This window comes from Apteryx rowi, unplaced genomic scaffold (genome assembly GCF_003343035.1).
Source record: "Apteryx rowi isolate R43461 unplaced genomic scaffold, aptRow1 scaffold_285, whole genome shotgun sequence".
Classification (NCBI taxonomy): Eukaryota; Metazoa; Chordata; class Aves; order Apterygiformes; family Apterygidae; genus Apteryx; species Apteryx rowi.
This window is the reverse complement of record NW_020449252.1, coordinates 39557-56844: the sequence shown is the minus strand read 5'-3', so window position 1 is coordinate 56844 and position 17288 is coordinate 39557. Positions and strand designations below refer to the sequence as shown.

At 37.1% G+C, this 17288-nt stretch overlaps 1 protein-coding gene across 1 annotated transcript in view; it reads right to left on the bottom strand.

Moving 5' to 3' along the window:
• Positions 1-17288, bottom strand: part of DMD (dystrophin) — a gene marked incomplete at its 5' end in the record, with an annotated part of 81794 nt that overhangs the window by 46924 nt on the left and 17582 nt on the right. The window contains 4 exons of the mRNA XM_026069055.1: positions 2257-2423; positions 10556-10713; positions 13173-13258; positions 16701-16902. Coding sequence (XP_025924840.1) covers positions 2257-2423; positions 10556-10713; positions 13173-13258; positions 16701-16902 — 613 coding nt within the window. The remainder of the gene's footprint in view (positions 1-2256; positions 2424-10555; positions 10714-13172; positions 13259-16700; positions 16903-17288) is intronic.

Sequence of the window (17288 nt, the reverse complement as noted above, 5' to 3'; positions counted from 1 at the left end):
GCATGTGAATGCTTCATGTCAACTTGTAAAGGAGTTTTGTGCGTTAATAAGTTCTTTTCCCTGAGATGTCACACAATGCACAATACAGTACAGTGTTCATTAGCCACTGAGTGTCAGGTATTGCTGCCATCAGAGAGCAATGAAGCACAGATATTTATCAAAGAATTGCATCTTAGAAAAACAAATAATAAATACTACAAAATTTCTAACAATGGGCAACAGTAAGGAATTCTACAGAATCAGTCTCTCTCACACAAAAGACACCACTGGGTTTTTTGTTTCTATGATCCTAACTTCACTTCTTTTCATCTCCATCATGATTCCTGACACACAAAATCTTGAGCAAATAAAATTCAAGTCAGTTATACCCTTCTCAACAAGTAACTCCAGCAAATTCTTATGTTCTGCATGCAAGCTAAGAATTTGTTTGTGTAGTTGCTAGCATCTCTATCAAAATAATTTGCATGTACAGAATTTCATCCATGAAAAAATCTCAGTGCACTTTCAGGCCGTTATTTAGTCTCATCAGTTCTATGAGACAGCTAACTGTTGTATCTGCTACACTGAAGTGCTTGAAAGAGCCAGAGGCATAAGAGGTGTCTTGTTCCAAATACGCTTAGCGGTTCAGTCACAATAACCTCAAAAGAGCATTGTTTCACATGTACTGAGGCTTACAGTATTAACTTTCTAAAAGCCTTCCAATACAGTATCTTTTTGTCAAGTATGTAAAAGAGGCTCAATGACTTGCAAAGTCAGAAAAAAAATCTGTGACAGACAGATTCAACTATCATGATAACAGATTTGTTATCTAAATTTAAGATACAGATGAGATCAGACAAGTAAAATCAGATGCAAGCACACAGCTCTAGTGTCCGCTTTCCCAGTTCTTGGTGTTTACTATGAGACTATCCATTCACTTGCCATCCTTTGATTTTACAAGTGCTGCCTTTTTCAATTCTATCTACTTGTCTTTGTCTGTTTATGGAAATCTTATAAGTAATTCAGTAGTTTCATAAACTGTAGCTGAGAGCAGGGAAGTTAGACTTTGTGGATGTGTTAAACTAGTTACATCCCAGCCTTAGCTCTTCAGTAATATTTATCATTTCCTCGCTGAGATATTCAAGGGGAATAAAAGCAGGAGATGAGTTTAGATGATCAGAGGAACAGCCCTGCAGAATTAAAACTCAGATTCAAAACAAAACAACATGTTTCTTCATGTTACTTCCCATGTTTCTCACTACCTGTGGAGTTAGAGAGGAGAAACCTAGACATGAAAAGCACTCTCCCACTATACGTACACATAAAAGCAACATTCATACTCTCCCATGTAGAGCAAAATGATGGCTTTTCTATGTGATACTGCCTGCTGCTGTTGTCTCTCTGGCTTTTAGAAACAAAATTACAAAAAGCTCTTTGAAAACAACATGATACCACAGAAGGATAAAAGCCAGTAGTAAAAGAAGACCATGAATAAAAAGGACACAAACCATACAAAGCAGCTATTCGGAAACAAAGCGATAAAATAAGCCTAAGCATAATTGAAAGTGAGCATTTACTTAGCTGTTAAGTGGATTCTCAACAAGCATACCGACACACAGCCATTTTACAACACACTGGCTTATTCATTGCTGTAAGTAACCATGGTTTTGACTGAGATATTTAAATACATCAGCAACATTTCAAAATCAAGGATTTCATATTATTGCTAAGTAAATGGTGTTTACGGAAGATAGATTGAATAGAATCAGAACAAAGAAATGATTTTAATGTAATGGTATTTCTAGCTTATCAGGTCAATATTCCACCAACTTAATTCCCTCTCTCTGAAAAAAGCACAATATCTTTACATGTCCACAAATTTTCAAATAATTTTCTTGCTTTATACCATGATAGAAAGAAATTCATTAGGATCCAATCGAGAAAATACAATTGCATTTACAGGACAGATGGAATATAAGGCAAATCGTATTAATTGTGCCATCTACCAATACTTCGATCGAAGCACAGAAGGAATGAAAGCAAGAGCAGGACTGAGAGGAACAGATATCTTAACTGATAAATGGATTTTATTATCAGATCTTCAACTCTTGTACCACTTTATCCAATCTAAGTGTCACTCTCTTCCTCTTGCCTTGTCACAATTATTTTTTCCTGAACAACATCTATAAAATCAAGAACATGATTTGCCTGGAAACAAACATAGCTCTCAATCTACTGAACAGTAGTACAGACAGTAGAAGGGGAATTTGTTTGTACCTGAATCCAATAATTGGACACTCCTTACAGATGTTGCATTTAGCTTGGTGTTTGGCAGTTTCAGCAGCAGCCACTCTGTGCAACACTGGCAGCCACACCATGGACTGTGGTTCCAGCCTCATCCAGTCCAGGAACAGGGCTGCTTCAATCTCAGGCTTATTATTGGCCTGTAACAGAGGGGGAAGAAAGACAAGGGCTGAGCACAATTCATCTCAAAGGCTGAGCACAATTCATCTACATATTACCAGCTAATTATCAGTTCAAGCCATTAGTTTCCTACCTACTGCACACCTTTTCCCTGAATCTCCTCGAGCTTTTCCCCTAGTACACCCATCCTTAAAAATAAATAAATAAAATTAAAAAAAAATCTTCCAGGATCCTGCCTTTAAAACAGGAACTGAACACTATTATTAACATTTCAAATCTGTTTCTCTTATTTTCTATTACAATAGACAGCACTACCACGTACACTGTMACAGAGAGAATCATTCACTTACAGGATCATCTCTGATGCTTAATCCTCTAGTTTTTCCTCTCTCTTATCTGTACTTGCATAGCATTGTTTCTCACTTCTCATATTAAAAAGACCATCTGTGTCCTGCAACCCCTAAAGTTCAATGTCTTTCGATCAAAATTGCTTTAACATCCTTCATCATCACACTGACCTTTCTTCAAAATGCATCTAAGGAAACCATTAAAATCGCTTTTCAAGCCTGTTGTTGAACTCTCTGCCTTCTCAAGTGCCTCAAAATCCTTCTTTTCACTCATGTTTAAATTTATTGTCATTGCCTGAAAACACAATACAGTTCTGTCCCACAGAATGCGAAACATTTAGTCTCGTATTCCATGACCTCCCACTTTCGCCCCTCTGCCGATAGCAGAAGAGCCTATGAAAACTTGCTGGCAGGACTCTTTCTCTGCTTTCTTCCCATCATATCTATACACTGTAATTAGTTTATACATCTGTTCTACAGTAACTTCCAGGAATCTTAGTCATAGAACAGTATTATTGCATCAGGCACTGTTCAAACATCAAAAACAAAATATAGTTTCTACCTCACAGAACTTAAAATACAAAACAAGAAACAGTAAGCAGACAAGAAACACATAGCAATAGGAGACAGTGATCAATGGTGTACTGGTCATACCATATTGGCAGAACGTTAGCAACCAATTTTGAGAAAAATTTTCACAACTGAACTAAAGGAAAGAGCTATATGGAAAAACAGTTAGGTTTTTTTTAAAAAAAAAAAAAAAAAACAGGCACTGTTTATAAACTTCAACAAACCAATTAACTGGATCAATAACTGCAGACCAAATAAAACAAAGTTTCTTAGAGACAGAAACCCTGCCCATAGAAATGAAAAAAACACAGAATATCTTCTGAATAATGCATTGCACTAAAATTGACTTAAAATGCTGCTGCAATACTTTGACTGAATAGAARTAAGTTCTTTTTGGTCAAGGTCTTCTTCTTGGAATGTTTATGCTAATTTGGGAAACCATCTAAAGACTCCCATGACTATATTTACGATCAATGTAAATGGATTTCTGGTACTGTCATACACATCCTTTTTGGATGTTTGGGGTAAAACCATCAAACCACACATTGAGACAAAATCTCTCACAATTTAATATTCACTACATGTCTTGTACAAAGTGAAAATAATCTTTTTTAATACACTGAAATATGTCTGAAAGCTTCTGCATCAAATCCTACTCCTCTGGCCTTTCAATTAGCTATAGTATTTAGGGTAGCACACGTCCCGCCCTCTCCCCCCCCAGCAAAAAAACAGAGCAAAAACCAAAAGCACAAAACTCCAGCACCGGCAACAGAAAAATGGATACTGCCTTCCACCGAAGGACATCAATGAATTCAATAAAATTAAATTAATTCTAGAACTCTCTTAAGAGGAAGAYGTATTTATAAAATGTGATCATTTCTATGTCTATTTTTCAGTGAGCAACTACAGCAGTAAAATGGGGGGGAGGGGGGAGAGGTGACTTTCCCTGAACCACTCAGTGAGCCAGCATCAGCCAGGAACTAAAATGGCAAAGCATTACTCTAACTAGTAGACTACACAAAGGTCCTCTAAACTTCCAATATATTTAGAGTATCCCTTAAATATGCTATTGATAATAAGACAACATGAAATGTATTGAAATGCTGCAGTGAAAGCTGTAGACAGAATAAAAACGAGCCACTCAAAGCACTACTCTGTACGTCTGTAGTTGCTTTAAATTTGCAGGGAAATTTTTGCCGTGACGAAAGATTTTCTGTAACATTCAAAGATCTATTTTAATTTTGCAGTCACTGTTGATTGCAGTCCCCATAGTTGCCTATCCAGGGTTCTGCATCCTGGCTGTACAAAACGTGTGCTCAGGGAGATTAGGTGCATTAAAATGTATCAAAACTGGTTCCAAATTATATTACATGAAGATTTAAAGCCATGTGGAAAAATGCTGGTCAGGGTCAGACAGTATAGGACAGACAGTTCTCAACTCTTCCCTGTGTTGCTCTTACAATTTTTTTAATAATCTCTAAATCCAGTAAAGGCAGCAGCTAAAGATTTTACATAAGGAAAGAAATCTGAATTCATACGGAATATATCTGAAGCAGCAAGAGCAAGCTGTAAAGAATATTAATGGTTCTTTTCTTGAACACATTTCTGTGGAACTCCCAGTTTTTATGGTAATAACAGAGTTGAATCAGAAAGTAAAATTCATAAAGCCCCTTCCAGCTAACAAATAACAATGTTATTGGTGAAAGGGGGGAATATTTGAATTAATTATATGCCACACATCTGTTTTTCAGTATTTATTTTCTAGAAACAATGGGGAAATGGTGAAGTTGGGTGCTGCTTGCATCTTTATGCAATACTCAGGAGTTTAATTTTTCTGTTTATTTTTTTTTCTTCCAGCTAGTATTTTTTAAAATACTCTGTGCTGTATCAACTTTATCTACCCAGAACATGAAATATGCTGCAAAATACAGTCTTGATGTTATATGAACAATGTCATATGTTTTTGTACAAAGTCAGGCAATACAACACAAACTTCTGGTAAAAATTTTGATGAGTTATGTTCTGTAGAGCTGCACTGTAAGAAATAAATTGTAAATAAACTAACATTATTAATTTAAYRGTCTTTTCCATGCAGGTTGGAAAGCTTCGTGTTAGTCTAAGTAAATACTATTTTGGACAAACAAACTGAGGAAACGAATGCTTGTGACTTGCTAAACTTTAAGAGTACAAAGCATGCCATGAGTAGAAGCCCTGCCTCCCCACAGTTAGGCCAAACCCTGTTGTACCTTGTCTTCCATTCTTGAATGGTTTCCCTAATACATCTATGTTCTCCCCACTGCTAGCTGGTAAGAAGACAACAGTCAGTAATTTACAGTTTCCAAGGCAAGTGCTGCTTCATGGTCCACAAAGAAATCATTACTATAAAGGTAACTTTGGGTGATAGACTCTTGGAGGAAATACTTAAGATCATTACTTTGATTCCTTGCATTACACTTGCACTGTTCCAGTCAAAGGTTTTAGTGTTCTGGCAATGACTAATAAAATAAAAAAAGTGAACTCAGGACTGATTTATTGCACTGTACCATATTGTTGCCACTTGAAAAACATAATCTTCCCGCCCCCACCACCATACCCCGAATCATTTCAAAGTAGCTCTTTAAACCAGTTCACTTGCAGAACTCTTCAAGAGTGTCTCCCAAAATCAGGTACAGGTTCACAAAATCCTACTGAAGTAAAACCAGACAAGTGYTGTTTTATGACATTTACAGCAGAGCAGCTTGAGGAAGGATTTGCTAGTTCCCCTTTGGCCAGTTCTCCTGTGTCAGAGCCAGGAGCAGAAGAAATATCCTCTGACTAGATACAAGGGCTGTCTGGATCTCTCAAAAGCACAAAGAGACCGAGTGTCTCAACAGCAACACTGTATTTGCACATTATTTTCATAGGGATATAGAGCTAGAGCTGTCAATAAGTATAGCTATTATATAAAGCATTAATATTCCCTACCTGTTTAAAAAACAACCAACAAAACCCCCCAACCCTCTCCCACAAAACAACTGCCCAGTTAAATAAAAATACTGCATTAATGGCCAAAGTTAGTATCAGGTCCTAGYCCAGGATTTGCAATTACCAAACTCCACCTAAAAAAAAACTTACAGACCCCTATTTTGGATTTGTTTGCCTGAGTAAATACATTGGATTTGGACACACATTTAAGTGGTTGGTAAAAGCAATGCTCTCTATTGCTGATCTTTCTTGTTCACTGATCAGTACAAACCTAAAAATGAAGACTGTACAACACAAAATTAAAATACTTTCCTCTGTGAAAATGAAATGAAACAAGGTCTTAAATGTTGATATGAAATAACTACATATTTTACTCATCCTTGGTTTCATCTGTGCTATTTTTCATATAAAGTACCCTACCTCAGGTACAGTTTCAGAAAAAAACATACTTAAAACAGTTTATAACAAAGAACCAAATATCCAAAATTTTATTAGGAAATAGCAACAAATGTTTTCATCTGAGCTGAACTGTCTCTGGTTTTGCTCTCACTTCTTAAAGTTCCAATGTCATAGAAAATCACAAAAGACAGTGATGTAAACAGTGTACTTATGTCCTGTCTATATTATGCAAGGAAAGCATGTTAACAATTTGTGATTAAATACAGGTACCTTCATTCATAACATTTTGCTATCCTGTTTACTTAAATAAAAAATGTATCCATTACATATCAAACAGGGATCTCTTGCACACCACAACAATACTGTACTGAATTCACTCAATTTTTCACAGCTATATAGATTGCATGTGAAAATAATGCAGTCTGAGCCCAGGCTAATACATTCTGCAAATGGTCATTAGATCAAACTCTTTGCTCTCGCATGAGATATTTTTTCTTTAAAATCTCAAAACATAAATTACATTTTCCCCCATGTGGGAAAGATACTATGTGCTCTGTAATCCCCTTTTCTCTCCACAGTTAATATTAGTGCTTTTCGTTGCACAAAGAAACCCGTGAAAAACAAGCGTCATGCTAGTGGGAAGAATAGTTAAAGGAAAGCAGCGGCCTGAAGTAAAAGGACTCATTTCTCAGGGCAAAGAATGCACTTGTAGGAGCAGCAAGTATTTTACTGCCGTCTGCCCAGGCTGTTACAGAGAACAGCGCCGAGAACACATGCATATTGACAGACCAAGCCTGCCCTCCCCCACCATTCCCAAGGACTTGTACTTCAAACAAAAAGCAGGAGAGATTTCCCCTGTTATCTCCTAGAACAGTAAACATCCCTTTTTTGTGCTGCTGTGCATGACAGACAAGGCTGTTGCCAGGGCACCTAACCTAAGGGGGCTGGGAGAGTGATTTCTGAAGCACACATTTGTTGCAGACTCTGACATGACTGCAAGTTATTACTAGCTTACCAGAAGAAAAAAGAAATCTGAAAAAAAACAGTCCTCGCTGTGGGTGCACAAAGAAAGACTTAACTTAGTTTGGACATAATAATATAAGCTGTAAATTCCCCCACTATTTTTAAAATTAAATTATTTCACTTCAGTAAAAAGAAAAGATGGTAGCTAAGAGTATGAGAAAGCACTATGGAGACAGGTACTGCAGACATGCAGTTAAAAACCAAAAGCACCTCAGAGAACTTCTACAGTTGTAACAGGCCTACAATCAGGTTAGAAATAAAAAAGGAGGAAGGTATGAAAAGCTATGGACAAGCAAGAAAGTGCTGCCTATTTCTTCACTGTGTTGTTTCTCCCTTTACAGTGCCGACAGTGAAGCATATCTCAGCAAAAGAGGAAATGAGAAAAAAAACAAATGAGGTGGCACCCTGCACCTCTGCGGGTCAAGCTCAGGGCACCCCGGGGGGAGCCCACGCGACTCCCGAGTGCTGCTCCTCATGCTCCTCTGCTTCACCTGCTCTTCTCCATGCCTCCCTGCCAGGCCACCTCTGCCATTTCTCTAGCAGTCTCTGAGGCCTCTTGGTGTCCCCCATACACCAGGGTCTTGTGCAGTGCCTCTCACACTGAAAGGATCTTTGTGCTCTGCCTCTCCCTTCCTCCTGGAAATACCTTATTTCTCCACCTGTCTCCAACTTCAGCTGCTTCTTTCCTTCCTATCTGCTCGCACCCACCTTTTTGTTTCCTTCATCACTATTATTTCTGCAATTATTCTTACTGTTGTTCTCATTCCCTTATGGCAGCCTTTCCACGCAGGCCCTTACTTTTCCACTTCTTCGTTCCTTCTTCCCTCCTCCAACAGGTCTGTCCTAAGTGGGGATTTCTGCTCCTCAGCCTAGAACTCCACCCGTCACTGCTACGTTCCCTCACTCCCACATATTTTCCCTCCTGACCTGAGCCTCCCTTCCCTGTTCTAGCCTTCTGAAGGGATTTTCTTTTCCATTGGGGCCTAGGTCAGAAACAATCCTCCCACTCCACAAGTTAAAACTGCGGCTTCACCTGGAGGAAAAATAGAGGATAAAATTCCTCATGTGGCAGGTAAGAGAACACTACCTATTTTTTACTGCAGGGAAGAGAAGAAAACCCCAAGTTTTGCAGTGTTCTGATTTATGTACATGTTAAAGGTTGTGCCTAGTTTTGCTTAGGCTGAATCCAGAAACGTTGGTAATTGGATGCAGTATAGCATTCAGCTTGTTGGTATTTCTTTATCTGTAACAAGACAATTTTGCTAACTCACTGAATTCAAATAACCATTTATTCCAAGTCTTCTATTTTATAAAAACTGTTTTTGTGCTTCACCTCTGTGAATTTTGTTTTTTTTCTAATGTAAACACACAGAATGCCCGTCATTTTTTCAAAAACATTTTTTTTAAGATTCCAAAGTCATTTTCATCATCATTTTTCAATACAGTTTTGTAAGTGCTGTTGCTGTTCACTTGGGAAAAGGGAAATTATGGGACCCAGAGATTCCTTAATTCATAAGAAGATCATTTGCACAAACAACCTTTTGACATATAAACTCAGATTGTGGAGTTGCTGTGGCATTGTTCTGTGTTGGTCTCACTTGAAAGTTCAACATGGAATCCTTTACAAGTCTCTGAAAACCACAGCAGGGTCTAGCCTAGCTATCAAAGCTACTATGCGGTTTATCAGCATCATACCCATTGGATATATGGCCCTATAAAGCGTTAATTTGGAAATGGCATCGAAGGCAGACCAGAATTATGAAAGGTCGAGACAAGAATGAAGGAAGTGGGGAAATATAAATCTTGTACAATTAATCTGACAAAAGGAGTTAAAAAAATACAGAAAAGAACCAGAGAAATGCCTAATCACAACTCAACGTTTGTAGTCATTTTAGAATTAGATTCTCTTTATACACTATCATTGAAGATTACTTCCAAACATTAATATTCATTGAAAACACTTGCTATGTTTTGCTTATTACAGAACCAAAACTGCTACATAATGCAACTTGAGCAGGAGGCAAAAAAAAAAGGGGTGGGGGGGGAACAGTTAGGAGACTGAGAAATGGGGGTAGTTAAGACCACCCACTCTTCTATTGTAATGCAGAAGATGCGCTGAGAGTTATCACAAATAATACATTAGCTCCCCCCTCTAGTCACACAATGAGCAGCTGACTACCTCTTCATTATGCAGTTATCTTTTGCATTTTGCTGTTCGTTAGGGGAAAGATGAATAATTCCCTTAACTCTCTTCCTCCCCAAATTAAATAATTTACAAATTTGAAAAAGAGACTTCACTGCATATTCCTCAACAGACAGGACAGAAATTCTTTTAGTGCTGTTTAAAGAAAAATGGCCTTATCCGTTCAAACAATGAAACTCATTGGGTGCTGTCACCCCTTGAAAGCAATACTAATGCTGACACTTCAGTTTAGTCCGTCAGTCCTATCACTCTGTTGGGCACCTGGCTTTCATTGGTATGTACATGCATAATATTTAGATTAACTACTCCTGTTCAGCTACATGGTAGCAAATAAACAGTGATCTGCTGCTGGCAATAGAAAAGTATAAAAGCTGAAATTGCCATAACAGAAGACTTAACCTGCTTGCAGGGTTCAGTTACAATATAGGCCTTCCTGGCAATTATTTCCATCACTGCCACAATTCTAGTGAAGATGGGGCCTACAAACAAACAGACAAATTCAAATACATCTTGCGAAGAAAACAGAAAAAATCCACTAAGCGACCCTCAGAACCCCAATCTTTCTTCCATATTTTCAATCCTCTTAGAAATGGAAAGGCTGGACTAAAAGAAAATACAAAGCAGAAAGTGAACATCACAAACTTACAAACTGGAAGCAGCTTCGGACACTTGGCTCAATATTACTGCCGCCAAAGGAGGCCACTTCTCCCAGCTGCCGGGGGATCTGAATGGAGTCGTGCAGGAGGAGCCCCAGCCGGCGCTGGTCACAGAAGCCCGTGGAGCTTGCCACTTGCTTGAACAGGTCTGGGGAAACAGAAAGGACACCGGTGCTAAAGCATGACAAGTGGGATATAGCAAACACTGCAGATTCACTTCATTTCAAAGGCTTGCAAGTGCAGTAAACAGCCTTGACGGACAAGAACATAAATGCCTCCTCAGTTTGGCTGCCTCTCTTTCTGCAAACACAGAAGCAGTCTACTGTTAATTTTAATTACATTATGGGCTWGTATCCGTGAATAAAGACTGTTCTAATATAACGCCTTTGGCATTACTGATGATAACAGCTATGATTCTGTAATATGATTACCTAAACAGCAGGATCTTTGATCCACAGCAAAATAAATGTTTTAAAAACATTGCTTAACAGTAAAATCATCTCATACAACATACACTACTTTTTCAGTTCTTCACTATAAACATACAACTCAGAGAACCAATTCTCTTTCAGATGATGAGTTGATCTGAAAAACAAGAGTTCCCTAACTTTGATATAACAAAATCTTTTAATCCAAGAATATTTCTAAAATGAAAGAAAAACATTACAATATTACAGAACCTGCCAGCCATTGGGAATGCTAATATCATATTAAGTTTTCATTTTGAAATGAAACGTCATTTTAAATCATGTTCTATTATTACAGCATTTTAGAAAAGAAACCTTACAGGACTGAATCATCATCCTTCCATAAGCTCAGTTTAATTTGGTGGGAATTAGTTATACTACATAATTCAGTTAATGCTAACCTAATTTTTCTTATTATTACAAACTCTAAAACCTACTCAATGTATATTTATTTGGTAATATCCCCATTGACAATACATGACCTGAATAAATTTTGCTTGCTTTTCAAAGAGTTAAAAAAAGAAAAAAGTGAGAGAGAGAGAGAGAGAAAGAGAGAAAAGAGGAGGAGATTGCTAGCATAAAAATAATATGCTTTTTTTGGAGTCTTCTTAATATTTCACCCTATACCCGGGATACAGTTATATAGTTGCTCCAGCACTGTTTGCGATAACTTTCCTAGCGTAGTTTGACATCTATTTTCTGTGTGTCTGTGGAAGGAACAGAGGAATGGATAAAGAAAGGACTACTTTTAAATTACAGGAGTTTCACTCTTGCCAAGTCTATGCTTATAATACATAACTTGGGGAAAAATCCTTCCATTGCCTCTGCAATCCTGAAGAATTTTGCTGTATCAGAACCAACTCTGCTCTGCTGGACAGATGAGAGGGGAGAGAATTTAAGGGGTGGGATTGCATCAGATACATGCAGCAATAGTACCACTGCAAGAGCTGTAGCACTTTGGCATGGATGGTGGAGCCAGACCACAGTGTGGCAGAGACAATTCCTTCCTCTACCACAAACTATTCAGCTTTTAATTTACCCATCATTAAGCCATTAAGAATGTTCTACAATGTTAAAAGGGGATTATACACTCCGACGCATATGCACTACAGGAGACTATAACATGAACAAATGTTTTTCATGATAACTTTTATAATCCTCAGGGAAGTATCATTTTTATGAATTACTTTAAGAATATCTATATAGTTGTACTGGATAACTTTTTATAAGATTTAAAAATTTTCCAAAATACTTTTTCCACAAAAAACACAAGAAACATCAAAAGACCTAAACTGTGCCATTCATACTGATTTCTAAAATCTGATCCAATTTTACATTCTTATGCACAGACTCTGTTATTGGAACTGTTTGTTTTCTTCTTTAGCTTTCTTCGACTTTTAGTACTAAAACAACAAAATAATAACAACTGATGAAAAAATGATATTGGGTCAAATCCTGAAGGTTTTTTTGTTGTTGTTAAACACATACATGAGTGATACCATTTAATTTAACCACAAAGTTACTCTTGGAAATTACTCTTATCTGCAGATCTTCTCCAGATTCCAGCCTCACTTTGAACTCATTCATTCATTAGTCAACTGAAACATATACTAAGTTCAAGTGGAATCTTTTCAAATATTTCAGGATTCGGTCCATTAAAATATGCAGAATATTATATTGATATATGCACACACACAAATATATGAAGCTGAAGTTATGGGATTAAAAAAAAAGCAAAACAAAAACCCAGTGTGCTGCATGCTTTTAATATTTATTTAAAGATAGGAACTCCATTTAAACATAAGATACATAGTAAGACTCTAACCCCATTGTAGAAATCATTTTAAAAAGATAATGTATTTTAAAATGGTGTAATGCAAGATGTCCTGTAGATCAACATTGTTTTCTGATTGACAACCAAGTACGTGGGCATGCATTTTTGTCCATGTAGATGTGCTAAACTGCCTAAAACTACAGCAGTTTAAAAATACAACGTGAAACAAGTTAACACGCTGTGAATCTAGACTATCCAAGAGAATATCTCTGTATGCTATTTAAATGTTTATGTAGTGAATAGGAGAAATGAAAAGAGAAAATAAACATAAATTAAAATAAAAAATCAAAAAATGACACTACTTACATCTGTACTTATCTTCCAGATGTGCTTTACACAGAGATACAACACCAGTTTTGAAAGATAAGACACGGATCCTTCCTGTTCGGCCTCTAATGAAAAAAAAAACCAAAACATTGGCTAATAATATAAAACTTGTATGTCATAATTTGCTTACTATAATGAAGTTTAACATAGTACTATAGCCTTATTAAATAAACGCTCACTAAAAATCATTTTGCATAGCACATATTGGCCTGTTATTATGTAAGTTAGAAACCAAATATAAAACATGGTTGTGTTTCCACAGGCATAGTTGAATTGAATTGTGCAGTTGTATCAATTCAACAAGAAATGGTCTCATTCAGAAATAATTACTCCTGTCCTTTCTTCTGACAAAAGTGAGGGTAAAGAGTCTTTGCCTTATACTTACCTGAAAATGTCTACTCTCTTAATTGTTACTGAGCTATTCACAGAGAAGATGAGCGCTCTGATAAGACAGGAAATCATTTCTTTTGCCAAAGACAATTTAACTTCACTTCAATTAGAAATGAGATGTGGTGGTCCTTTTTAGAAATTCTTTGCTTACTGTCTGTCAAACTTACCCTGACTCTTCTGAGATGGCAGTACGGAGCTAGGCACAAAACAGTGGCCTGTGCAAGCAGATGTGCAAGGTGAATGATTAAGCTTGACAAAAAACAAGAATGGAGGCAGACTGTAGAATTTATTATGTCATTAATAGCACGCTGTGGTTTCTGATCTCCTCCTCATAACAGTCAAAACTCTTTCAAAGTAGTTAAGGGCCTGGTAGGTAACTCCATATCTGTTCACATACTGTCTCTAGTTAGTCTTCCTTTCAAAATTACTATTGCTTTGTAACGTGACTGTGATATTACCATTGATTTGTAATGTGACTGTGATAAGAATATCATCCTGGACACTGTAGGCAATGCAATGACAAACCTTCAGATCTTCTCTCAGCACTCAGGTTTGGTTCAATTTACTTTCATTGCTGACTTCCCCCAACACTTTTATTTCTGATAGCACTCCAAACGTATGATGTCTACTGCAAATGAGTTGTATACAGCATAGGAAGCTAATGTCTAACAAATGCCTTTTTAAAACAGAGCCTTATCAACTATTTTGTAGTGTGACCAATAAGAACTCCATAGGAAATAAGATAAATCATGTATAGGCATGTCACATTTGTGCATTACACTGCATTATTAAGTCAAGATGTAGGTTTTCTTTTTAATCCTGTGAAAGCATTGTCCTATGAAAGCGTCTACGAAAGTCAGCTGTGTTCATTTGCTCATACATATCCTCTGCAACCCTTACGAACCCTGGTACAGATGGAAACTGGTGGACAAAGCAGAATTTAGAATTTGCATCCTTTTATTAAAGAATCTTGTGTTTTTAATCATGAATAAGCGTTTGTTGCTTACCTATGCTTTCCACCCTCTGCTCCTTATTCTTTTATCCTTACTCCTCTCCCTCAAACCTTTTCCAAATTAATTATCATCTGTGCCCTGAGAAACTCCTGCTGATGAATACTAGGCTCATGCAAATTATACAGGAGATGAATGTAGAATGATTATTTCCCTGTAAAGCATATTTAATTGGAACCTGCACAAATCATGAGTTGTTCAGTTCACTATACTCTCCTCCCAAGTCAAACCAATAATTGAGCATGCTACTGCAAATGAGCATGAGTGACTGATCAATTAAAACAACTCTGAAACGTGCTGGATTTGCATGGCTGTGCCCATAATTAGATCAGCCACTGACTGTGAATTTGATTAATATCTTAACAAATGACAGTTTTCAATTATAAGAAAAAGAAAAATTCAGTACTTTTAATTAAATGTCTCCAATACTACTATGCACTTAGGTTGATCTTTGCCTATTAAGTTTTCGACAAAAACTAAACACATGTCAATGTAAGGTCTTCTCTCTTACCAGCAGAATTCAAACTTGAATTTCAGAAAAATAGCTACGAGCTTACCTCACACATAAAACACCGTGCTTCACCAAGTCCTGCAATATACAGTTCCCTAACACACCCAGGGAATTGCCTGGAGGCAGCCAATTATAATTTCTAATAATGTACTCTTCAGCACAGAGCAACATAAAGAAAGCTAGACTGGACACACAAAATCTGAGCTGGATGGCCCAGCTTAGGAGCAGCCTGTGGAATGATTTTTATTTCCTTCTCTGCCACTGATGTGACTGATCTGGAATAATATCCTAGCATGCTTTTGTTGTTGTTGTTGTTTTTCCACTAAGTGGATATCCTCATTTATATCTTATTTATGTTTGACAATAAATTAAAACTGGATCTGAGCTCTATGAAAGCCAAAGCAAATTAATGAAGTATAACCAGGCTGTTAAATAAATATAGCTCCATTCCCTACTACCAGTACACTACATAAAAATGTAGTGTGATCTGGGCAATCTGCTTTGCAGGATTCTATAGCTGCTGCAAATGATGTTAGAAGCAACTGTCTTATCAGAGGGTGATCCTGCAGGAAGAGATTGTGTAAAAATCTGCAGGTTTTCTGCAGGTAATCATGCAAACTTCAGTACTGTGATAAATGGCGGATGAAAAAACCATGTTACAGAACTTTACTTCAATGCAGTTCAAAATGTCAGTGCAAATACAGTAATTGCCTCATGCCCTTCCATTTCTGTATGTTAATGATTATTCTGCCATGGTAATGAGCATGTCTGGTTGAAGGTAGCTTGTAAGAACCTTAAGCAACCGAATAAAGACTTCCACTGACAACTTTTTTTTTCCCACTAAACTCACCAAATAAAAAAATAGCTCATTCCAAAATTAGCTTATAAGGTATATGCTAGAAGTTGTCTGTGCATATGTTGTGCATATATATGTCTGTTGCATATAGCAACATCATCAACCCACTAAGTAGGAGAGTCCATAAATTTTCTTAAAGTAAGTTTACTCCATTGTTTTCGTACCTACAGGTAACCTTTTTAAAATTAAATTTTAGAAGAAAAATTTCTCAGATCTACTGACTGCTAATGCTTGTAAACACATTACAGATGAGCCTCTTTCAACCCTGAACAAGGTTTCTAGATTGAAAGCTATAGAAAATGGATAGTTCTGAACAGGTTTAACAACCAGAAGTACAGACACACGGAGAGTCTGTTTATATTGCTGCTTCTTGATAATTCTCTTATTTTCTTCAGATGAAGGTATACTAGCACATAAATTCAAAAGAGCTGATGTAATGACGAGATGCAGCCCTGGAATTGCTCTGAATAAAAAACTCTATTTAAAAACTTCTGTTTTCCAGCTCTCTCCTTACTTAGTGTAATAAATCTGGGATTGTAAGCCTAACCAAGGGCTGTACTGATTCAGCTAAATGCAATCATTAAGCCGTTAGTTTTATCAACTTTTCACTTCAACTACTGGCTTTTCAGCTCCAAGCCATTCATGCTGTAATAAGAAAAGACAGCTCATTACCTTTTACCCCTTCCCCTTGTATTGTTGGGAAAGTTTTTCAGCAGTATGTTTAGAGTACCCATACATACGTGTCATAGACATTCAGCAGCCAGTTGAGGCACATGTCCACACAGAGGGGAACATTGACCAGGTTATTGTGCTCTTGCTCTAGTCTATCATAAATAGTGGTCAAGCAGTTAATGATCTGTAGAATATCCATCGGCTGGTCATTTTGTTTGAGGTTGTGCTGGTCCAAGGCATCACATGCAGCAGACAGACTCAGGAGATCCACTGTAAAAATAAAAAAAAACACACAATAAACGTTACAGAGCAACAGTAGTTATATTACCTGTACCTAAAAAGTAAATATAGTTGTAGCAATTTGCTTGGCTTGCAYACCTGGCCAACACCATTATATGCCCTCTGAAAGTCATTCGCAAGAGTGGCTTCAAGACTCCTATGGGTGCACTGTTTATTCAGCTGTGGTCTCAGACGGCAATGTTTATAAATCAGAGAATTGTTTTGTTTTTAGCTGTAAAGTACCCATTGGGTTCTATGGAAATATCACTTAAATTACTACATAAGTAAAAATTAAATATTTCATGTTGTATATGCCTACAGAGAGGCTAATATTTAACTACTGCATTCACTGAATGTGCCCTAAGCATAGTACATGC